The 25,952-nt window shown below is 49.7% G+C and overlaps 1 protein-coding gene across 4 annotated transcripts in view; it reads right to left on the bottom strand.

Annotated features, from left to right (window-relative positions):
* Positions 1 to 7,154: 7,154 nt before the first annotated feature.
* LOC106572278 (semaphorin-3B) overlaps positions 7,155 to 25,952 on the bottom strand; it is a 69,338-nt gene continuing 50,540 nt past the window's right edge. For all 4 annotated transcript variants that reach the window (XM_045695976.2, XM_014146333.3, XM_045695977.2 and 1 more), the window contains 14 exons: positions 16,662 to 16,781; positions 16,388 to 16,481; positions 16,029 to 16,148; positions 13,996 to 14,138; positions 13,628 to 13,742; positions 13,381 to 13,450; positions 13,079 to 13,223; positions 12,641 to 12,860; positions 12,276 to 12,367; positions 11,953 to 11,994; positions 11,586 to 11,743; positions 11,133 to 11,188; positions 10,506 to 10,645; positions 7,155 to 10,332 (listed from right to left, as the gene is read on the bottom strand). In XM_045695976.2, coding sequence (XP_045551932.1) covers positions 9,826 to 10,332; positions 10,506 to 10,645; positions 11,133 to 11,188; positions 11,586 to 11,743; positions 11,953 to 11,994; positions 12,276 to 12,367; positions 12,641 to 12,860; positions 13,079 to 13,223; positions 13,381 to 13,450; positions 13,628 to 13,742; positions 13,996 to 14,138; positions 16,029 to 16,148; positions 16,388 to 16,481; positions 16,662 to 16,781 — 2,022 coding nt within the window. In that variant the 3' untranslated portion in view covers positions 7,155 to 9,825. The remainder of the gene's footprint in view (positions 10,333 to 10,505; positions 10,646 to 11,132; positions 11,189 to 11,585; positions 11,744 to 11,952; positions 11,995 to 12,275; positions 12,368 to 12,640; positions 12,861 to 13,078; positions 13,224 to 13,380; positions 13,451 to 13,627; positions 13,743 to 13,995; positions 14,139 to 16,028; positions 16,149 to 16,387; positions 16,482 to 16,661; positions 16,782 to 25,952) is intronic.

Raw genomic sequence — 25,952 nt, 5'->3', positions numbered from 1 at the left:
GTTTCCATCCGTTCTGTGTAAACTGCTCTGGCGGCTGTGTAAGCACCCTCAGCTTCTCCCAGCCTCTCTCTTCCCCCCACACACTCTGCTCTTTGTACTCTCCTCTCCTCCCTCTCCTCCCTCACTCTCTGCCCACCTCACCCTGTTTGTTTTTTGAAGAAACACTTTCTGTTGTGGTTTGGGTTGTGTGGCGTTGCAGCGGCGGCAGAGCAGCCTGATCACTGGAAATAGACTTCGATTTTGGATGTTTGAAAATGTCCTGGGAACGTCAATACATGCCTACCTCGGGGCTCACAAAGATTTTTAATAATAATTGCCCAGCAATGGGCGTGAACTCGTGATCAAAGTGTTTTGCTTAGACCACTGTGCAGCCGCAGTTCACAAAGCTCTAGCAAGCCATGAGAATACTTGCTAATAGCAAGTCGTTTTAACATTTTGGGGGTTTTAAGCCTTCCGCAAACCATAGCCCTAACCTTAACCAATCGTAATTAACGCCTTAACTGTTAACCTTTGAGTTGTTTCTGTTTTAACCCTGTAACCATGCAGAATTAGCCCTGTAACCGCACAGAATTAATGCATAAGAAATAGACGTTCATCCATAATACACTGAATTTCGAAGGGAAAGTATGAGCTCTTGTTGGACAGAGATCCGTCAGTGCTGCTCGAAGCCCAGGGCTCAGGGCTTGGAGAGGGGAGGGGACTGAGAGAAGGCTGACACTGAAACCCTGTCTCCTTTATGTCAACACTCTCCCCAACACCACACAATGGGGTTAATCACTCCAACAAGAGGGAGGTAATTATTGCTAATTAGAGCCATTAATCACTAGACCTGTTGCTGCATGGTCACTCCCTTTGTATAGCTGTGTGTGTTGGTTGGGGCAAGGGGGTTGTTAAGTAGTTGTTACAATACACAAGTGAGTGAATGAGAGGGAGAGTGAGAGACTTTCCAGGGATTTTCCTGCTTAGGTTTTATGGCATTCATACGTCCAGGTTAAGCATTGAGAGGAAAATAAAGCTTTCTGTCACTTTATAAAAACTGTGAAATCAGCCTGTGGGCAGTTTGGTCCAGGTGCACAACATACTGCATGCACTGAACACTGGTCCTCTCTTTAATTTAACCAGAGAGGCCTGTGGGACTCATTCAGACCAGTGACGTGCGGGGATGTCGGTGGGCACTGGCTATTATCAAAGGCAGATTTACTCACAAATAAACCTTGATAAAGCACAAGTTAACCATACAACAGATAGCTCCAACAGCCAGAGGCTATTTAATGAAAAAGACAAACAATTTTCACCTAATGTAAATACCAACGTAGCCAAGATACACAAGCGCTAGCATTGAATTTCTCCGATGGCGGCATATTTCATATAAAAAATCTTATAAAATTACGTTTTATTTCCTTACTGTGAAATGCTTACTTACAAGCCCTTAACCAACAATGCAGTTCTAAGAAAAATAATAGTTACCGAGTCAATGTGCGGGGGTACAGGTTTGTCAAGGTAATTGAGATAATATGTACATGTAAGTAGGGATAAAGTGACTATGCATAGATAATAAACAGTGAGTAGCAGCAGCGTACAAAAGGGGGGCGGGTCAATGCAAATAGTAGCCATTTGATTAAATGTTCAGTAGTCTTATGGCTTAGGGGTTAAGGAGCCATTTGGACGTAGACTTGGCTCTCTGGTACTGTTTGCAGTGTGGTAGCAGAGAGAACAGTCTATGACTTGGGAGGCTGGAGTCTTTGACAATTTCTAGGGCCTTCCTCTGACACCACCTGGTATAGAGGTTCTGGATTGCAGGAAGCTTGACCCCAGTGATGTACTGGGCCGTACGCACTACCCTCTGTAGTGCCTTGTGGTTGAATGCCGAGCAGTTGCCATACCAGGCGATAATGCAATCAGTCAGGATGCTCTCGATGGTGCAGCTGTAGAACTTTTTGAGGATCTGAGGACCCATGCCAAATCTTTTCAGTCTCGTGAGTGGAATAGGCGTTGTCGTGCCCTCTTCACAACTGTCTTGGTGTGATTGGACCATGACAGTTTGTTGGTCATGTGGACACCAAGGAACTAGGAGCTCTCAACCTGCTCCACTATAGCCCCAGTGATGTGAATGGGGGCGTACTCTTTTGTCTTGATCACGTTGAGGGAGAGGTTGTTGTCCTGGTACCACACTGCCAGGTCTCTGGCTGTCTCATCATTGTCGGTGATCAGGCCTACCACCGTTGTGTAGTTGGCAAACTTAATGACGGTGTTGGAGTCGTGGGTCGCCACGCAGTTGTAGGTTAACAGAATAGTTTGCAACAAAAATGGATGAACAATTCTTCCAATGCACCGCACATGCACACACACACACACACACGCACACACACACACACACACACACACACACACACACACACACACACACACACACACACACACACACACACACACACACACACACACACACACACACACACACACACACCACACACACACACACACACAATAATAATAATATTATTATTATGTGAAATATTATTACACACACATAATAAAAACAAGTTCTCACAGTGTCACTGCAGAATTAGACATTCATCCATGTTCTCCAAACGTCAATTTTCGAAGTTGCTCCAAATGTCAAATTTCGAAGTTAAAGGTTAAGATTAGGCACTCATTTCGAATGGTTAAGGTAAGGGTTAAGGTTTGGGAAAGGGTTAAAACATTAAGTTTAGGCCCTCATTCCGAATGGTTAAGGTAAAGGTTAAGGTTTGGGATAGGGTTAAACACAAAAATAAAAAAGCAGTGTCCACGACTGGGATCGAACATTGCAACCTTCTGATCCAGACTCGTGGCCCATCCACATCACCCTAGCAAAACCCAGCCAACTTGATGGTAATAGTGTAACACTGTTGTCCCTAGTGGTCGGTTTTGAAGGCATTTTCCGACGTCCACAGGACAAATTCCGCAGTCAATCTTGAATTCAAAACACATATAAACCAGCTCAGCACATTTCCTGCCCATCCACTCTCACTTATTGGCTCTTTGAGTAATGAAAAAAAAAACAATAAGCTAAGTAAGTAAGCTACACTAAAAAGTAATGGAAAACCAGTGAGTAATACACAGTAAATGAAGAGACTTGGCCTCTTCTCAGGCAGTGAAGCACAGTTATTAAATAATTGAGTGAGAGACAGAGATGTCGTGATTCTCCTGGGTCTAGGATGACTGCTGGATGTTGAAGTCACTTGCCTCAGCCTCAGTCCCCTCATCCTCTGCCAGATGACTCTCTCTCTCTCTCTCTCTCTCTCTCTCTCTCTCTCTCACTCTCACTCTGTCTCTCTCTATATATATCTTATGCCTGTGTGATTGAGGGGATGATGTGCCAGGCCAGGAAGCTGAGAGCTGAGATGAGGAGATGGCTCTCCTGGACAATGCTCAAATGGCCCAGTGAAGGACCCACAGAGCCTGGCACTAAAGTTTCCCCCTCTGCCTGCCAAAGCACCAGGGTTGTAATCATGTGCCATAGCAACAGTGGCATCATAATGATGAGTCCTATATTTATAGGGGGAGATCAAGCTGACCCTGTTTATCAAAAGTGTTGGAAAAACCTGTCGATAATCAACTGACTGGCTATTTTGATGTCTATAGTATTCTCTCTGGTATGCAATCTGGTTTCCGCTCAGGTTATGGATGTGTCACTGCTACCTTAAAGGTCCTAAATGATGTTACCACTGCCCTTGACTGTAAGAAACGTTGTGCTGCTATTTTTATTGACTTGGCCGAAGCTTTTAAAATGGTAGACCATTCCATTCCTGTGGGTCGGCTAAGGAGTATTGGTGTCTCTGAGGGGTCTTTGGCCTTGTTCGCTAACTACCTCTCTCAAAGAGTGCACTGTATTAAGTCAGAACATCTGCTGTCTCAGCCACTGCCTGTCACTGAGGGAGTACCCCAAGGCTCGATCCTAGGCCCCACGCTCTTCTCAATTTACATCAACAACATAGCTCAGGCAGTACCAGCCATTTATATGCAGGTGATACAGTCTAATACTCAGCTCGTCCCTAAATGTTGTGTTGAACGCTCTACAACACGTATCAAACTCATTCCATGGAGTGCCGAATGTTTCCGCTCTTCCCTGGTTACAAATTATTAAGGAACTCCCCACACCTGATAGTCTAGGTCTTAATTGAAAGGAAAAAACTAAAACCTGCAGACACTAGGCACTCTATGGAATGTGTTTGACACCCCGGCTCTAGAACAGAGCTTTTGTTTTGTCCAGAAAGCTTACAAGTACTTTGGAGTACTTAGAACATATCAAAGCTGCAGGCTAAGGTTAAATCTAGACTTGGTTTCCTCTATCATAATCACTCCTCTTTTACCCCAGCTGCCAAACTAACCCTGATTCAGATGACCATCCTACCCATGCTAGATTACGGAGACATAACTTATAGATCGTCAGGTAAGGTTGCTCTGGAGCGGCTAGATGTTCTTTACCATTCGGCGATCAGATTTTCCACCAATGCTCCTTATAGGATATATCACTACACAGCATACTCCTCTGTAAACTGGTCATCTCTGTATACCCAGCGCAAGAATCACTGGTTGATGCCTCTTAGGCCTCACTCCCCCCTATCTGAGATACCTACTGCAACCCTCATCCTCCACATACAGCACCCATTCTGCCAGTCACATTCCGGTATAAGGTCTCCAAAGCACACACATCCTTGGGTCGCTCCTTTTTTCAGTTTGCTGCAGTTAGCAACTGGAACAAGCTGCAAAAAAACACTCAAACTGGAAAGTTTTATCTCCATCTCTACATTCAAATACTCGATCATACTGACACTTGTGGCTGCTTCACGTGATGTATTGTTGTCTCGACCTTTTTGCTGTCTGTGCCTCACAATGTTTGTACCATGTTTGTGCTGCTACCATGTTGTGCTGCTACCATGTTGTGGTGCTACCATGTTGTGTTGTTGTCGTGTTGTGTTGCTACCATGTTGTGTTGTTGTCGTGTTGTGTTGCTACCATGTTGTGTTGTCACGTTGTGGTGCCGCCATGCTACAGTATGTTGTCGTCTTAGGTCTCTCTTCATGTTGTTGTGGTGTCTCTTTTGTCGTGAGGTGTGTTTTGGCCTACTTTTTTTTTTTTATCTCAGCCCCTATCCCCACAGGAGGCGTTTTGCCTCTTGGTAGGCCGCCATTGTCAAGAAGAATTTGTTCAGATAAAGGTTAAATACAAATCAAGGTGCAATAAGATCCTTCATTATGTAGTTAGTTTTCTCTTAGGATCACTGAAACAGGCACTTACTGTCCTATTTTAACAAGTGTGGCAAATCAGCTGCAGAATTGTAAAAACGTTTAGAAGAGGTATGTTGGGGGGGCTTTCCTGTTACACGCTGGTGCACTGTGTGCCCCCCTGAGTGTGCCCCATAATTGTTCTCAGGAGGGGGGGGGGGGGGGGCATGAGGTACTCACCTGCATGTTAATCTAAGCCCCTCTATAACCCTGCGGAAATGAGTCCTCAATTAGGCCTGCTGGTCCTAGGACCCCACGGACCCCCCGGCCCATGAGTACATACATACATACCGATCCCTGCTCTACTAACAAGCAGAGTAAGGGACTCAGAGGGGGGCTAATTGGTTCCCAGTTTGAGTAATACATGTGTTTATAACCGCATTGTGTGTGTGTGTGTGTGTGTGTGTGTGTGTGTGTGTGTGTGTGTGTGTGTGTGTGTGTGTGTGTGTGTGTGTGTGTGTGTGTGTGTGTGTGTGTGTGTGTGTGTGTGTGTGTGTGTGTGTGTGTGTGTGTGTGTGTGTGTGTGTGTATTTGTGCTCGTGGCTGTATGTCGCATGGGCATGAACATTCCAAGCTGGGAAAAGTTGGGGTCAGCGGTGACAGCAGGGTCATTATGATATTTCTATGAAGAATGTGAGTCATAACGTTTGGATGGTTGCTCCACTACCCCCCCCCCCCCCTTTCCCACAGCAGCCCCTCCTGGAGAATGTCAGGGAGCCAGTAATATGAAAGGTTAAGGGGCGGTGGTGGGATGTAAGGGGTTGGGGGACATGGCAGCACAGATTTGTTTGTAGCAGTGTAGCTAAATATGGGTGAGGTAGGCAAGAATTTCCTTTCCTTTTCAGCAACTTCAGTAAAACATTTTTTTCTTAAGGGTAGATTTAGTGTAGTTTAACTTCTTCCAAGTGTGAAGTAATTGGGCGTGTCTGAGTGGTAAGGCTAAAGCAACGGCCTGCAGACGAAAGTCGAGGAGTGATGTCGGGGAACGTGCATCTGCGACAGCCGAAACTTGGACACTAATGTGGTTTTCCAACAGGAATTGCAGGAATTGTTAATATATATATTTTTTAAATCATAACGTTGAAAAAAACATGTCCCCAACCCCTATATCACACAATCACAATCTTAAATCTTATGTACACTCAATTAGTAAGCGAGAGCCTCAAACATAACATTCATTTCTATATATCCACTGTATACATGAATCGCGGCAAAGTTGATTCCGGTTTCAGTCAGTCATGTATTTGGTCACGTCCGCGTGAGTCAAAAAAAGAAGAAAGAAAATGATTCGTTGACAACAACGCCTCCCACAACGCAAGCTATGGCTGCAGAATGAAGTTGGTGGAGAGAAACTGCAGAAACTTGCAGTCGACTGCAGTCAACTTCATTATTTTTGATCACATGATTTTTGTAAAGTTCATGCAGTCGGACAATTTGTATCCCCATAGTGCAACACACTGAAAGACGGTGACTTGTCAAATGTGATCCGCTGGAACGGGCCTGGTAGCTTGGTAAACTATTTTTCCAGAGTACATTCCCCAACTCTCTGTAAATACAGTGATGCCACCTTGTGTACGGAATAGGAATTGCATCCTTGCTCTCCGTTAACATAAGGCAGCAAGCCTGAAGACCATAGACTGCGCTTACACAGGCAGCCCAATTCTGATATTTTTTCCACTAATTGGTCTTTTGACCAATCACATTAGATCTTTTCACATCATTTACTTTTCAGTGCAGATCTGATTCCACAAAAAAACAATAAGTGAAAAAAATATAAGAATTGGGCTGCCTGTGTGAATGCAGGCATAGTTGTGCTGTAATACTCAGTAGTGTATAAAACAGTAGATGTTAGGCTATGTCATATTACAATAAACTACTCAGATGTAAAGTAACTGGGCACTTTATTGTGTTAATCAAAAACAATCCGGCACAACAATCCACAAATAACTCTGGAAGTAATACAGTGCACCATGTCAACTTTGGCCTCTGAACTTTGAACTGTTTCTACAGACTACCTCTCCTCCTAAGCCAATATGTAAAGAGCTCTCCTTTCCTCCAAACACACACACACACACACGCACACACACACACACACACACACACACACACACACACACACACACACACACACACACACACACACACACACACACACACACACACATAGTTGGGGTGTGTCACATAGCATGGAATAGAAAGGATCAGCGGTTGGAGGGCAGCGTGAAGAACAATGATGCTAATTGGACAACCGGATCAACATTTACCAAATGTTTTTTTGAATGATGATAGTTTTTGCAGAACGTGTATGATACAACTGTAAGGGCTCTAATCAATGAAGTTTAGCGTTACAGCTTGATTTCACTTTAAAAGCAATGTCCCCGCATTAGCAGAGACTGCATTCACAGTAAACACTGCGCTTGTCATCTCAATTGGAAATCACCTTTAAGTTTCTATCGCGCAATCTGTAACGCTTCATCGATACAGATTAAATAGAGCCCCAAGTCTCTACATAAAAATAAAAAAAATATCCACCATGACATATTAGCTTATTTGTGCACATGATACATAGGATAACCATATTGAACATTGTTGAACACAAGTCCCTCTCACTTCTCAAAGGGTGTCTCCCAAATGGCACTCTATTCCCTATATAGTGCACTACTTTTGACCAGAACCCCATGGGCCCTGGTCAAAAGCAGTGCACTAGGGAATAGAGTGCCATTCAGATAGGCAGCCAAAGTCTCCATTGTACACCGTCTAGCCCCTAACCTTGGTCATGCAATTGGAGAGCACAAAACTACAGCCCACTTAACTTATTGGCCTCAGTCGTTCAATAGTTAATAATTACAACTTTATAAAGCAGCTATAAATAAAAGACGGGATTCCGCACATCTGTAGGCTCTCATAGACTTCACCGGTAAAAGGAGAAACATTTAAAGCACGTTTTATTTAAAAAAAACAACTTGTCAACAACAGACTATGTATGACGTGCATTGAATCGTACCATAGAGAGTCAACGGACCAGGCCTGTACACGGAAAGGAAACTAGGTGGCGGTCTACTCACACCATTTCACAGAGGACAAATGTGTTTTGCTGAACTGAAGGCATCAAAGATATACTGTAAAATGAACACTCAGAGATGGGCCTACAGACACAGCACGGAGGGAGGGACGTTTATTTACGCACGCACGCACGCACGCACGCACGCACACAGCTTCTGATCATTTACCCAGGCGAACAGTGTAGTCTAAAAGAACAATGTATGTACCATTTGGAATAAAAATCGAGATGTTTTCTTTTCACATATAAATATCATGCTTTTAGCCCAAAGTTGGGATGTCGTATTCAAAGCCCACTATTGTTTTGCCACGTCCACATTGATGTTGTGCAGTCTGTCACTTGAACTCCCCCCATGTAAATGTGTCAGCACACAACACAAGTCATTAGAGTCAGAAAATACACACAGATCATTTAAATAAATGACTAAATAAAACACAAAACATTTTTCTTGTCACCACATAAACATACAGGTAGAATATCGCCCACTTCCTCTACCTTGTCAGCCGTTTTGTAAAATAGAATCACAATGGAACCATTGTACTGATCCTGTACACTCTCTCTCTCTGCTTCAGAATCTCACCTCATTGTAAGAACTCTCTCTATACCCTGGAATGACAGTAGTGCTTTCTCCTATCTGTAGTGGTTTGGACCAAAAAAGTATATCAAAGCCTGCATCTGCCACAAAGCACACATCTACATTAGGCTCTCTTTGCAAAACACGTGAAATGTGATTATACCTAAGTTGATCAATGTGCATTTGGAGGTATGTGGAGCCCATTGTTTTTGTCCATCTCACAATTTGTAATCCGTGTTATCAAAGTTATTGTCATCTTGGGTTGTAAACGTGTGTATCACAGGAGGCTGCTGAGGGGAGGACGGCTCATAAAAATGGCCAGAAACGGAGCAAATGGAAATGCATCAAACACCTGGAAACCATGGAAACCATGTGTTTGATACCGTTCCACTGATTCCACTCCAGTCATTACCACGAGCCCGTCCTCCCTAATTAAGGTGCCACCAACCTCCTGTGGTGTGTATGTGTGTCTTTTTCCATTCTGATATTCCGGTTACGAGTCAGTTGTATTCCAGTTGAGCGATTGAGTGACACACACTGAGCCTTCTTTTAACTTGGGGACCCTTTCAGTCTATTCTGTAGAGGTGAGGTCTCCATCAGAAGTTCTCCAGGAGAGTATATCCAACGGGATTGAGAGCTGGGACAGATAGAATTAAGATAGGGGGAATAATAAGTGGCGATACAAGCTAATCGGGGGTCAGGGGTCAGGGCAGAGTGAAGCATCATGGGGCAGTAGCTAGTGGGGTGTCGGAAGATAAATATTCACAAAGAAGGAGGTGCTGTGTGTGTGTTGACACCCTCCAGAGGTCCTTGGTCTCTATCAGTCTCTGTCTCGCTCTTTTCCTCTTCCTTCTCTTCCCTCTCTTCCCTCTCTCGCCACCCTCAGTCTCTCTCCTTCTTTCTCTCCTCTCTCTCTGTTGTCACTCCCCTGCGCTGCGTGGTGCTCGTGGGGAGGGTTTCCCGTCGTGGGTTCGGCGGTTCCTCCCCTTGCGGATGTCCTGCAGATGCTTCCACTTCTTGTTAGGGGGCCGGACCACGGGACCGATGGGCGGGGCCTGTTTGTCGGGAGAAGACGGGAAGCTCTTGTCCGATTGGGCGCTCTTGCGCGCCCACACCTGCTCACAGATCTGATCCACGGTGCTGAGGTTCGGGTGGTCAACCAGCTGCATGAAGTCCCGGTACCACAGCTTCTGATTGGTGGAAGGTGGGCCGCCGCCGCCTCCGCTGCGGGGGTCCAATCGAAGGAGAGGGTCGGCGGGCGGGGAGGAAGAGGAGGAGGAGGGTACTACCTCCAGGGTGATGCCCAGTAGGGTCTGGGTGAAGCCGTGCTCCATGGCGTGGCACTGGTAGAGGCCCACGTCCCGCTTCAGTACCCTCCTCACCAACAGCCCCCGCTCTGTCTGCAGCACACGGTCATCCAGACGCAGCTGGATGACATCACACACAGACCGAAACACACACAGCTGAATATTAGAGCTTGAAACACAGTCAATGTGAACCAAAAATCCCTTGAATACTGTTGAAAATATTAGTGAGAAGAAAGAGTTACTATGAATGACCTTTCAACTGTATGTCTCTTAACTGTCATTTTGCCTTTTACCTCTTCCTTGGCGTTGTGGGGTTGTTTCTGGAAGGTCCAGGTCACTCTGGCCTGCAGGGATTTGGGGATACACTCCAGGAAGGTGCTGCTCCCTTCCACCCCAAACAGCCTCCTCTCTGCCACTCGGTGCTTGTGGTGGTCTACAGTGGGCGATACACACCATCAGATAACATGAGCTAATGTGAGATTACAATTGTATATTTATTTGACAGTAAAAAAGCGTAAGTAAATCATCACGTGTGTGTGTACCGTTTGTCCCTCGTCACAGCCAAACTCTGAGATAATGCCACTGACCTTTCCCTGTCTTGCGCAACACCCTCACCGAGCACGATATGACATAATTGTGTGGAATCGTCATGTCATGCCTTTTGTGTAACTCGTCTAATACGGGCCAAAGAGAGATTATGGCACAGAATCACACTAATCACCCTGCCCTCTCTGGGTGGGAGCATGGGAGAGAGAGTTAGCTCCTTGGCACAGTGTGCCCGAATCCTAAGTTGAAATCCGAGTGCGTAACTAAAACGTTTGTCTAGTCTCCCATTGATATCAGCATGATTTATGAGTCTGAGTTCAGAGCTCAGTTTATGAGTCTGAGTTCAGACTTAGTGCAGAGTGGAAGAGTCTTACCTCCTGAACACAGGGTGTTGGGGTCTCCATTCCTCACGTCCTGACGACGGAAACGCCTGGAGAACAAGGACAGATATGTCTGTCTGATCGCTTGGGATTATAATGACTATGGTTCTACCAGGAACCAAAAAGGTTACTCCTATGGGGACAGCTGGAAAAAAAACCTTTAGGAACCCTTTTTTTCTAAGAGTGTGGTTACCTGGGGTTTGTATGAGTAGGGTTTGTGGTGTTTAGATTTGGCTGGTTATAGTGGATCAGGTTTGGTGATTACAGTTTTAAAGGAAGTGGATGAAGTTGGTTATGGTTCAATAGTTGGGCAAATAGCATGTTCACTGTTTTGTGTTGGGTAGGTAGCATGCTAGGTTGTATGTTAGGCTTTGTATATTTGTTTACCGTTTGGTGTTGGGTAGGTAGCATGCTGGGTTGTAAGTTTGAGTTTGTATATTTGTTTACCGTTTGGTGTTGGGTAGGTAGCGGGTGCAGGAGGTGCCGTCCCAGGCGCAGTAGGGGTCTCTGGCCAGGCAGCACTCAGCACAGGCCTTCCCATAGATACTGCAGCGATGCAGAGGAACCTGGGCCAGCCCCGTGTCTGAGCCCACATACAGCTGTTGCTGTGGACAGAGAGAGCGGAAAAATGTTAGTGGCCCACAGTCAAATTGCTTGATATTAAACATCTTGTAATTACAGTATTGGAGAGCTAATAATTCACTGGTGCCAATCTATCAGATTTTATCTTAGCTTTCCTCTCGTGCTCTCTTTTAGCTTCTAGCTGTTGCCCCTCAGCCCTAAGATGATATGTTAGGGTTTAAGAGACTCTTACCCGTTTTGAGGATATCTGCATGTTGATGACGGATGAGGCATCCTGTAGAGCAGAATAAACGGTTAAGTATCACACTCTTAAATAGAAACGTAAACATAGACTTGCATGTCATTAAATATACACATACAAGCCAGAGGAGGCTGGTGGGAGGGGTTATTGGAGGACAGGCTCCTTGGAATGGAATAAATGGAACAATATCAATCTCGTGGAAACCACGTTTGACTGCGCTCCGTTTATTCCATTCCAGCCACAATGAGTCCTCCTCTAGCTCCTCCCACCAGCCTCCTCTGACACCAGCAGAACGATGGATGCGGCCCCCTCACCTTGAACACCTCTAGCTCCTCCAGTAGCAGGTCCTCCATGTTGTTCCAGCTCTCTTTAGGTACAGAGATCACCTTCAGCACCGTCCCTTTGTCTGTGACGCACCCACACGGAGTTTCAGACTGGATCCCACAATCCATCCATATTCAATATAAACTCTGCTCAGTAATACACATTCTATTTAGTATAACACATAGAATCCAAGGGTCAAGAGTACCACGCGGATGGCATAAATTACCCTGGGTGCCAGTATGTTTCTGCTGTTTGGCTCGACAATGACAGCAATGGAATTGTCAAGAGCACAAGCAGATCTGGGACCAGGCTAAGCATGAATCTTAACGGCTACCTGTAAGGGTAAGGTGGTTACCTGTGCCAATGAACATGACATCATAATGCCCGTCTGCGGCGCCCACCCGGTCCACAGCGATCTGGGTGAAGCTATAGTCTACGTTGGTCCTCAGGAAGACTGGCCGGCGGTTCAGGGGGTACACGGGGTTAAACATGAGAGGGTGGTGCCGGGCAAACTGGATCACGTCGTCAGGGAAACCTTTGGTGGACTCGAAGCTGCCGAATGTCTTGCTTGGGCACTAAGGGGTCACACAGAGTAACAGCACAGAGAGGTTATTATGAGGTTTTTATAAGATTATTATGAGTTAAGACGGGTCACATGGGCTCAGCCCAGGGTTTAACATCGGCCAAACAGAGCTATCACAATGGTGATTGTTAGTATAGTTAATGAGCTAAACTACTGATGTTAAAATGTCCTATTCAGTAAATTCCTACAGAACTGATGTAGGCTACGTACCATGCCAGGGCGTGGGTAGGGGACTTTGCCCTGGAAGGGGACCCACTGGTAGTTTGGACCCTCTTTGTGGGCGAAGGGCCCCAAGAAGGCCCTGCGGATGTCATTCATGGTGTAGATACACACGGCTGATCCCTTGAATACGCTGCTGCTGGGTGGCAGGGGACGCACAGTTAGAGACACAGCCTACTAATAAATACACAATCATAGTCAGGAACACAAACACACACACACACACACTCATATGCACACACAAGCACAAGAGCAGACAATAACTCAATCCATCCCCTGGTTTGAACTCTGACCTGGAGGTAGAGAAGACGGTGTAGACCAGAGGGTTCTTCCTGTCCTTGGTCTGCAGCAGGAACACATCCCCTGTGGGAGGAACACCGGTCAGAGGGTAGAGGTCAAAGGTCAGAGAAACACAAACATAACCTCCGGCTCTGTCCATTTAGCTCAGATGAATCTTAATTGGTTGAATCCCGTGCTCTGGTAGGGCCTGGAGCGACAGCTAGGATCAGATAATGCACTCGGAGTGTTGCGGCTACTTACGGAGCTCGTCAAAGTACGTGTCACTGCCGTCACTGCCCGGCACAGAACAGATGAGACGAGTCTTCAAGAACGTGGTCCACTTGTTGACCAGACTACGCTGGCCACCCATGTCATTCTGCAACAACATTATAGACCAAAGTTCTAAAGTAAATATTCCCGTGATAATATATCATTGCTGTACATACTTAAACATCAAAGAATTTTACGTACCAAAAAAATGTGCCCTTGACACAGCATAGCGTATGTGTACGCCAGAGCCTAAGGAAAAGGTTACGAGTGTATGGCTATAGTATTAGCTATGTTACAATATGCCACTCTTTAAGCTACGGTGTAATACAGGCACGGTATAATCTGAGCGGTGTTCTCACCCTGCAGAGCTGTCCGATGCGGGAGTAGGTGGACTTCCCCAGGCCTTGAGCCTCCACCGCTGTCTCCCGGAAGAAGAAGAAGATCTTATCATCGTCTGGGTTCTCACTCTCTGGCACCCAGAATGAACCCACAAACTTAGGCTCTGGAGGGGAAAGACATAACGAGGGTCATAACGCTAAGTATTTTATTAGGCACTTACAGCGCATTCGGAACGTTTTCAGACCCCTTGACTTTTTCCACATTTTGTTACGTTACAGCCTTGTTCTAAAATTGATTTAATTGTGTTTTTCCTTCATCAATCTACACACAATACCCCATAATGACAAAGCAAAAACAGGTTTTTAGAAATTGTTGCAAATAAAAACAGTTACAGTGTCACGTCCTGACCCTAGTAAGATGTAATTTTCTATAGTAGAGTAGGTCAGGGCGTGACAGGGGGTGTTTTGTGTTTCTATGTTTCCTATTTCTATGTTTAGTTCTAGTTTTTCTATTTCTATGTTGGGGTTGTTTGGGGTTGAGCTCCAATTGGAGGCAGCTGGTCCTCGTTGCCTCTGATTGGAGATCATATTTAAGTAGGGGTTTTTCTTCCTGGGTTTTTGTAGGTAGTTGTTTTCTGTTTAGTGTATGTCACCTGACGGAACTGTTGTCGGTCGTTTTGTTGAAGTGTTTTCATTAAAGTTAATATGAGCACTCTACAGGCTGCGCCTTGGTCCCCTTTAGACGACCCACGTTACATACAGTTGAGAGTCTTCTTGGGTATGATGCTACAAGCTTGGCACACCTGTATTTGGGGAGTTTCTCCCATTCTTCTCTGCAGATCCTCTCAAGCTCTGTCAGGTTGGATGGGGAGCGTCGCTGCACAGCTATTTTCAGGTATCTCCAGAGATGTTCAATCGGGTTCAAGTCCGGGCTCTGACTGGGCCACTAAAGGACATTCAGAGACTTGTCCCGAAGCCACTCCTGCGTTGTCTTGGCTGTGTGCTTAGGGTCATTGTCCTGTTGGAAGGTGAACCTACACCCAGTCTGAGGTCCTGAGCACTCTGGAGCAGGTTTTCATCAAGGATCTATTTGTACTTTGCTCTATTCATCTTTCCCTTGGTCTCTGCCTCTGAAAAACATCTTCACCGCAAGATGCTGCCACCACCACCATGCTTCACTGTAGGGATGGTGCCAGGTTTCCTCCAGATGTGACGCTTGGCATTCAGGCCAAAGAGGTCTTGGTTTCATCAGACCAGAGAATCTTGTTTCTCATGGTCTGAGAGTCTTTAGGTGCCTTTTACAGAGGAGTGGCTTCCGTCTGGCCACTCTACCATAAAGGCCTGATTGGTGGAGTGCTGCAGAGATGGTTGTCCTTCTGGAAGGTTCTCCCATCTCCACAGAGGAACTCTAGAACTCCAGAGCTGTCTTGGAGCTCTACGGACAATTCCTTCGACCTCATGGATTTGTTTTTGTTCTGACATACACTGTCAACTGTGGAACCTTTTATAGACAGGTGTGTTTTCCAAATCATGTCCAATCAATTGAATTTACTACAGGTGGACTCCAATCAAGTTGTAGAAACATCTCAAGGATGATCAATGGAGACAGGATGCGCCTGAGCTCAATTTCGAGTCTCATAGCAAAGGGTCTGAATACTTTCCAAATGCACTGTACATGAGGCATTATATGTGTGTCTCATAGAAAATGTTACCGCATGGTACAGACACAATCAGACACGGGTCGAGATATGCTGACAAATGTGCTCTCATAGGAATTTTCCGAAAAGTATCCTCGACACTAACTTATATAGGTACACACACACTTTGACATACAGTTCACACACACACACTCTTTCTCTTTCAGTAATAATGTCGGGGTGCGTCACATAGCATGGAATAGAAAGGATCTGCAATTGGAGGGCAGTGTGAAGAACGATGATGCTAATTGGACAAACAGATCAACATTTACAGAATGTTTTTATGCTGATAGTTTTTGCAGAATGTGTATGGTGCAACACACACACACACACACACACACACACACACACACACACCATTGAGCCAGCGTGAGTCGTGTTGTTCGGTGCGAATGGACGGTCGTCCTCCCAGACTGCGGAAGATGGTGAAGTCTCTACCCATGAGGTCAGTGGCCACGCCCGCATACAGCTCGTCACCTTGGAGACGGGAGGAGAGGATGACAACATGAGGTTGCTATGGACAACATGAAGTTGCGATGCTACTTGTGTAAGTGACTGCAGTGCCATTTAGAACCACCAAAGGGACCTCTGATCTAGGATCAGATTAACCTGGCTACTTCCCATTCTAAACCGTTAGGAGGATGAAAAATACTTGACCCTCTATCAGCAACTTCCACCAACCCCGTCAGAGACGGGGACTGAGAGGCTGGGCTCACCTATCAGCACCGAGGCTGCAGGGTGACGGGGGTCGTATGGACTCTTCCCTTTCCCATCCTCCATCTTGGACGGGTCGATCCTGAACACGTGGTCCTGGAAGGCGAGAGAGAAAGGAGGAGATGGGGTTACAGGGCAGAGTACAGCCGTAGACACACAGCGGGTGCTCAGATAGCTGCTCATACATGGTCTCTACTGTGTGGATGAAACAAAGAAAGCCAGGGAATAGTACAAGGACAGATGAGCTGGAGGTGTGTGTGTGTGTGTGTCTCTTACCTCCATCTTCTGTCCCACCTCTACGAAGGCGCAGGTGGGATGGAAGGCGCCGGTTCCACAGGTGTACAGGTGGGTGCGGTTGTAGTGGTGGACCATCTTCACATAGTTCACACAGTCTGTCTGCAATGCGAACACATCCGAACACAGCGGTTTAACAATGTCCCTTCTCCCGTCAGTTGCTAGCAGCCCCTTGTTAAAGTTTGACGTTACACCCTCACAACGCATTTAATGACGCGCATTCTTCACATATCGTACACTGTCTGCCTGTAAAACATGATTGTGTTCTCTCCTCCTGTCTTCACCACATTGTGGAGAGGAGAGGAAAGAAGAGGAAATGAGAGAAGGGGAAGAGGAAAGAAGAGGAGAAAAGTAGAGGAAGAGGAGAGGAGAGAGGAAATGAGAGGAGAAGAGGAGAGAGAAGAGGAGAGAAGAGAAGAGGAGAAAAGTATAGAAGAGAGAAGACGAGAAAGAAGAGAGGAAGAGGAGAGGAGAGGAGAGGAGAGGAGAGGAGAGGAGAGGAGAGGAGAGGAGAGGAGAGGAGAGAGGAGAGAAGGGGAAATGAGAGGAGAAGAGGAGCGAGGGGAAGAGGAAGAGAAGAGGGGAGAGGAGAGGAGCAAGTCAGAGGAATGACGAGCAGACCTAAAAAGGAGCAGAAGGGAGCAGCCGAGAGGGGATCCTGGGCACACTGACTACCCCTCACGGTGACTACGCCTGACGGTGACTACCCCTGACGGTGACTACCCCTGACGGTGACTACCCCTGACAGTGACTACCCCTCACGGTGACTATGCCTGACGGTGACTACGCCTGACGGTGACTACCCCTCACGGTGACTACGCCTGACGGTGACTACCACTGACAGTGACTACCCCTGACAGTGACTACCCCTCACGGTGACTACGCCTGACGGTGACGACCCCTGACAGTGACTACCCCTGACAGTGACTACCCCTGACGGTGACTATGCCTGACGGTGACTACGCCTGACGGTGACTACCGCTCACATTGACTACGCCTGACGGTGACTACCCCTGACAGTGACTACCCCTGACAGTGACTACCCCTGACAGTGACTACGCCTGACGGTGACTACCCCTCACATTGACTACCCCTGACAGTGACTACCCTTGACGGTGACCAAGCCTGATGGTGACTACGCCTGACGGTGACTACGCCTGACAGTGACTACCCCTGACAGTGACTACCCTTGACAGTGACTACCCCTGACAGTGACAACTCCTGACAGTGACAACTCCTGACGGTGACTACCCCTCACATTGACTACCCCTGACAGTGACAACTCCTGACAGTGACTACCCCTGACGGTGACTACCCCTCACGGTGACTACCCATGACAGTGACTACCCCTGACAGTGACTACACCACACATTGACTACCCCTGACAGTGACAACTCCTGACAGTGTCTACCCCTGACGGTGACTACCCCTCACGGTGACTACCCCTCACATTGACTACCCCTTACAGTGACAACACCTGACGGTGACTACCCCTGACGGTGACTACCCCTCACGGTGACTATCCCTGACGGTGACTACCCCTCACGGTGACTTCCACTGACAGTGACAACTCCTGACGGTGACTACCCCTCATGGTGACTACCCCTCATGGTGACTACCCCTCACGGTGACTACCCCTGACAGTGATTACCCCTCACATTGACTACCCCTGACAGTGACAACTCCTGACGGTGACTACCCCTCATGGTGACTACCCCTCACGGTGACTACCCCTCATGGTGACTACCCCTCACGGTGACTACCCCTGACGGTGACTACCCCTGACGGTGACTACCCCTCACGGTGACTACCCCTGACAGTGACTACCCCTCACGGTGACTACGCCTGACGGTGACTACCCCTGACAGTGACTACCCCTGACAGTGTCTACGCCTGACGGTGACTACGCCTGACAGTGACTACCCCTCACAGTGACTACCCCTCACAGTGACTACCCCTCACAGTGACTACCCCTGACAGTGACTACGCCTGACGGTGACTACCCCTCACATTGACTACCCCTGACAGTGACTACCCTTGACGGTGACCAAGCCTGATGGTGACTACGCCTGACGGTGACTACGCCTGACGGTGACTACCCCTGACAGTGACTACCCCTGACAGTGACTACGCCTGATGGAGACTACCCCTGACAGTGACTACCCCTGACAGTGACAACTCCTGACGGTGACTACCTCTCACGGTGACTACCCCTGACAGTGACTACCCCTGACAGTGACAACTCCTGACGGTGACTACCCCTCACATTGACTACCCCTGACAGTGACAACTCCTGACAGTGACTACCCCTGACGGTGACTACCCCTCACGGTGAGTACCCCTGACAGTGACTACCCCTGACAGTGACTACACCTCACACTGACTACCCCTGACAGTGACAACTCCTGACAGTGACTACCCCTCACGGTGACTACCCCTCACATTGACTACCCCTGACAGTGACAACTCCTGACGGTGACTACCCCTGATGGTGACTACCCCTCACGGTGACTATCCCTGACGGTGACTACCCCTCACGGTGACTTCCCCTGACAGTGACTACCCCTGACAATGACTACCCCTCACATTGACTACCCCTGACAGTGACAACTCCTGACGGTGACTACCCCTCATGGTGACTACCCCTCACGGTGACTACCCCTCATGGTGACTACCCCTCACGGTGACTACCCCTGACGGTGACTACCCCTCACGGTGACTACGCCTGACGGTGACTACCCCTGACAGTGACTACCCCTGACAGTGACTACGCCTGACGGTGACTACCCCTCACATTGATTACCCCTGACAGTGACTACCCTTGACGGTGACCAAGCCTGACGGTGACTACCCCTCACATTGACTACGCCTGACGGTGACTACCCCTGACAGTGACTACCCCTGACAGTGACTACGCCTGACGGTGACTACCCCTCACACTGATTACCCCTGACAGTGACTACCCTTGACGGTGACCAAGCCTGACGGTGACTACGCCTGACGGTGACTACGCCTGACGGTGACTACCCCTGACAGTGACTACCCCTGACAGTGACTACGCCTGATGGTGACTACCCCTGACAGTGACTACCCCTGACAGTGACAACTCCTGACGGTGACTACCCTCACGGTGACTACCCCTGACAGTGACTACCCCTGACAGTGACAACTCCTGACGGTGACTACCCCTCACGGTGACTACCCCTCACATTGACTACCCCTGACAGTGACAACTCCTGACAGTGACTACCCCTGATGGTGACTACCCCTCACGGTGACTACCCCTGACAGTGACTACCCCTGACAGTGACTACACCTCACATTGACTACCCCTGACAGTGACAACTCCTGACGGTGACTACACCTCACATTGACTACCCCTGACAGTGACAACTCCTGACGGTGACTACCCCTGACGGTGACTACCCCTCACGGTGACTTCCCCTGACAGTGACTACCCCTGACAGTGACTACCCCTCACATTGACTACCCCTGACAGTGACTACCCCTGACAGTGACAACTCCTGACGGTCACTACCCCTCACGGTGACTACCCCTCACATTGACTACCCCTGACAGTGACAACTCCTGACAGTGACTACCCCTGACGGTGACTACCCCTCACGGTGACTACCCCTGACAGTGACTACACCTCACATTGACTACCCCTGACGGTGACAACTCCTGACGGTAACTACCCCTCACGGTGACTACCCCTCACGTTGACTACCCCTGACGGTGACAACTCCTGACAGTGACTACCCCTGACGGTGACTACCCCTCACGGTGACTACCCCTGACGGTGACTACCCCTCACGGTGACTACCCCTCACGTTGACTACCCCTGACGGTGACAACTCCTGACGGTGACTACCCCTGACGGTGACTCCCCCTCACGGTGACTCCCCCTCACGGTGACTACCCCTGACGGTGACTACCCCTCACGGTGACTTCACCTGACAGTGACTACCCCTGACAGTGACTACCCCTCACATTGACTACCCCTGACAGTGACAACTCCTGACAGTGACTACCCCTCATGGTGACTACCCCTCACGGTGACTACCCCTCACGGTGACTACCCCTGACGGTGACTACCCCTGACGGTGACTACCCCTCACAGTGACTACCCCTGACGGTGACTACCCCTGACGGTGACTACCCCTCACGGTGACTACCCCTCACGGTGACTACCCCTGATGGTGACTACCCCTCACGGTGACTATCCCTGACGGTGACTACACCTCACATTGACTACCCCTGACAGTGACAACTCCTGACGGTGACTACCCCTCACGGTGACTACCCCTCACATTGACTACCCCTGACAGTGACAACTCCTGACAGTGACTACCCCTGACGGTGACTACCCCTCACGGTGACTACCCCTCACGGTGACTACCCCTGACAGGGACTACCCCTCACATTGACTACCCCTGACAGTGACAACTCCTGACGGTGACTACCCCTGACGGTGACTACCCCTGACGGTGACTACCCCTCACGGTGACTACCCCTCACGGTGACTACCCCTCACGGTAACTACCCCTGAAGGTGACTACCCCTCACGGTGACTACCCCTGACAGGGACTACCCCTGACAGTGACTACCCCTCACATTGACTACCCCTGACAGTGACAACTCCTGACGGTGACTACCCCTGACGGTGACTACCCCTGACGGTGACTACCCCTGACGGTGACTACCCCTCACGGTGACTATCCCTGACGGTGACTACACCTCACAGTGTCTACCCCTGACGGTGACTACCCCTCACGGTGACTACGCCTGACGGTGACTACCCCTGACAGTGACTACCCCTGACGGTGACTACGCCTGACGGTGACTACCCCTCACGGTGACTATCCCTGACGGTGACTACACCTCACAGTCTCTACCCCTGACGGTGACTACCCCTCACGGTGACTTCACCTGACAGTGACTACCCATGACAGTGACTAGCACTCACATTGACTACCCCTGACAGTGACAACTCCTGACAGTGACTACCCCTCATGGTGACTACCCCTCATGGTGACTACCCCTCACGGTGACTACCCCTGACGGTGACTACCCCTGACGGTGACTACCCCTGACGGTGACTACCCCTCACGGTGACTACCCCTGACGGTGACTACCCCTGACGGTGACTACCCCTCACGGTGACTACCCCTGATGGTGACTACCCCTCACGGTGACTATCCCTGACGGTGACTACACCTCACATTGACTACCCCTGACAGTGACAACTCCTGACGGTGACTACCCCTCACGGTGACTACCCCTCACATTGACTACCCCTGACAGTGACAACTCCTGACAGTGACTACCCCTGACGGTGACTACCCCTCACGGTGACTACCCCTCACGGTGACTACCCCTGACAGGGACTACCCCTCACATTGACTACCCCTGACAGTGACAACTCCTGACGGTGACTACCCCTGACGGTGACTACCCCTGACGGTGACTACCCCTGACGGTGACTAACCCTCACGGTGACTACCCCTCACGGTAACTACCCCTGAAGGTGACTACCCCTCACGGTGACTACCCCTGACAGGGACTACCCCTGACAGTGACTACCCCTCACATTGACTACCCCTGACAGTGACAACTCCTGACGGTGACTACCCCTGACGGTGACTACCCCTGACGGTGACTACCCCTGACGGTGACTACCCCTGACGGTGACTATCCCTGACGGTGACTACACCTCACAGTGTCTACCCCTGACGGTGACTACCCATCACGGTGACTACGCCTGACGGTGACTACCCCTGACGGTGACTACCCCTGACGGTGACTACGCCTGACGGTGACTACCCCTCACATTGACTACCCCTGACAGTGACTACCCTTGACGGTGACTACACCTGACGGTGACTACGCCTGACGGTGACTACCCCTGACGGTGAATACGCCTGACGGTGACTACGCCTGACGGTGACTACCCCTCACATTCACTACCCCTGACAGTGACTACACCTGATGGTGACTACCCCTGACAGTGACTACCCCTGACAGTGACAACTCCTGACGGTGACTACCCCTCACGGTGACTACCCCTGACCGTGACTACCCCTGACAGTGACAACTCCTGACGGTGACTACCCCTCACGGTGACTACCCCTCACATTGACTACCCCTGACAGTGACAACTCCTGACAGTGACTATCCCTGACGGTGACTACCCCTCACGGTGACTACCCCTGACAGTGACTACCCCTGACAGTGACTACCCCTCACATTCACTACCCCTGACAGTGACAACTCCTGACGGTGACTACCCCTAATGGTGACTACCCCTCACGGTGACTACCCCTCATGGTGACTACCCCTCACAGTGACTACCCCTGACGGTGACTACCCCTCACAGTGACTACCCCTCACGGTGACTACCCCTGACGGTGACTACCCCTCACGGTGACTACCCCTGACGGTGACTACCCTCACGGTGACTATCCCTGACGGTGACTACACCTCACATTGACTACCCCTGACAGTGACAACTCCTGACGGTGACTACCCCTCACGGTGACTACCCCTCACATTTACTACCCCTGACAGTGACAACTCCTGACAGTGACTACCCCTGACAGTGACTACCCCTCACGGTGACTACCCCTGACAGTGACTACCCCTGACAGTGACTACCCCTCACATTGACTACCCCTGACAGTGACAACTCCTGACGGTGACTACCCCTCACGGTGACTACCTCTCACGGTGACTACCCCTCACGGTGACTACCCCTGACGGTGACTACCCCTCACGGTGACTACCCGTCACGGTGACTACCCCTTGACAGCGAGACTACCCCTGACGGTGACTACCCCTGACGGTGACTACCCCTCACGGTGACTACCTCTCACGGTAACTACCCCTGACTGTGACTACCCCTCACGGTGACTACCCCTCACGGTGACTATCCCTGACGGTGACTACACCTCACATTGACTACCCCTGACAGTGACTACCCTTGACGGTGACTACACCTGACGGTGACTACGCCTGACGGTGACTACCCCTGACGGTGACTACGCCTGACGGTGACTACGCCTGACGGTGACTACCCCTCACATTCACTACCCCTGACAGTGACTACACCTGATGGTGACTACCCCTGACAGTGACTACCCCTGACAGTGACAACTCCTGACGGTGACTACCCCTCACGGTGACTACCCCTCACATTGACTACCCCTGACAGTGACAACTCCTGACAGTGACTACCCCTGACGGTGACTACCCCTCACGGTGACTACCCCTGACAGTGACTACCCCTGACAGTGACTACCCCTCACATTCACTACCCCTGACAGTGACAACTCCTGACGGTGACTACCCCTAATGGTGACTACCCCTCACGTTGACTACCCCTCACGGTGACTACCCCTCACAGTGACTACCCCTGACGGTGACTACCCCTCACAGTGACTACCCCTCACGGTGACTACCCCTGACGGTGACTACCCCTGACGGTGACTACCCCTGACGGTGACTACCCCTGACGGTGACTACCCCTCACGGTGACTACCCCTGACGGTGACTACCCTCACGGTGACTATCCCTGACGGTGACTACACCTCACATTGACTACCCCTGACAGTGACAACTCCTGACGGTGACTACCCCTCACGGTGACTACCCCTCACATTGACTACCCCTGACAGTGACAACTCCTGACAGTGACTACCCCTGACAGTGACTACCCCTCACGGTGACTACCCCTGACAGTGACTACCCCTGACAGTGACTACCCCTCACATTGACTACCCCTGACAGTGACAACTCCTGACGGTGACTACCCCTCACGGTGACTACCCCTCACGGTGACTACCCCTCACGGTGACTACCCCTGACGGTGACTACCCCTCACGGTGACTACCCGTCACGGTGACTACCCCTTGACAGCGAGACTACCCCTGACGGTGACTACCCCTCACGGTGACTATCCCTGACGGTGACTACACCTCACAGTGACTACCCCTCACTGCCTGTCGCCCCCAAAATGGCCCCTCGCTGGAGCATACCAGGGTTCCTAGAAAGTTGGCTCCACGGGCCCAGAGCAGAGAGGGTAGGCAGGGTGGAACACACAGCTCAATGGGCACTGAGTTACACGTTGTGACTGAGCCACACACAGGGAGGGCTAAGGAGGAGAGGTTTAATTACCTCATCTTACCCCATACACTCCCATTTAGCCCTACCAGACTGACCAAGGCCTTTACCTCTGATTGAGACATTCAGAGAGGTTAACAACCACCCCCCTCCTTCTACCCTCTCCCCTTCATTCTGTCCCTCAGCGCGGCACCAGCTGTTCTGTTTTCCACTCCCCTAATGTAATTATCCATGGGGCCATCCAGCCCAACATTCCCCTCTTTCTTTTTCACTCTCTGTTTCTCAGAGCAGGTCATTGGTTCCAGCGTGTGGAGTCCCCTCCCCCCCCCCCCCCCCCCCCCAGACCCCAGCTACTGAACCACACACACAGAGACACACACAGAACGTACGAACGCACACACACACATCACATCCGTCTCTCCAGGGTCAGGTTTCACCCCTCATCCCTCTGGACCCCCGGGGAACAGCGGAGACGAGGTTTACAGAGGGATCTGACACTACACCGTGGAGATATCTCTTCTCTCGCTCGTGTGTGTCGACTGCTCTTTCTGTCAGTGTCTCTGTTTGCCCAAGTCCTGCTATTAACTGGATCCACTCCTTGTCTGTAAATACATGAGCTTTGTGTCTGATTCAGTCCTGTTCTCTGTGATCAGCCAGTGTCAGTGTCCCTCTAGGTCAATCTGAAGGTTTATAAAGCCTGTATCCTTCAGCTAGGGGTTTTATGCTGAGAGGAAAAATATCTGAGGAGCCTTTTCACCTCACTAAATATAACACACTGAGTAGTCCACGTATCATCGACAAGTGTGTGTGTGTTTGTGTGTGCGTGTGCGTGTCACTAAACTTTAAGCCTGTCTGTGAGTGTTTGATGTTGAGCCACAGTTCAAACATGTAATTTTCTGTTAACCAGTCATGTCTCTGTTTTCTTTATTCAGTCTATGTCCCTGGCTGGCTGCCCCGCCCGAGTGAGTGACAGACACCTTTGTGTGCCCAGTGACGCTGCAGCCAAGCCTGGCCCTGCCGGCTAACCGGAGTTCTGCCTCATTAGCCCAGACACACACAGCCCTGCTGCCCTGGCCTGGACCGAGGGGCTTCCACAGAGCCTGGCGGGGGGGAGGGGGTGGGGGGTGGGGGCGTCAGGGCCAATTAAGCTGT

The sequence above is a fragment of the Salmo salar genome, chromosome 15 (genome assembly GCF_965601325.2).
Source record: "Salmo salar chromosome 15, fSalSal1, whole genome shotgun sequence".
NCBI lineage: Eukaryota > Metazoa > Chordata > Actinopteri > Salmoniformes > Salmonidae > Salmo > Salmo salar.
The sequence above is the reverse complement of the archived record's forward strand: the minus strand, read 5'-3'. Positions and strand labels throughout refer to the sequence as shown.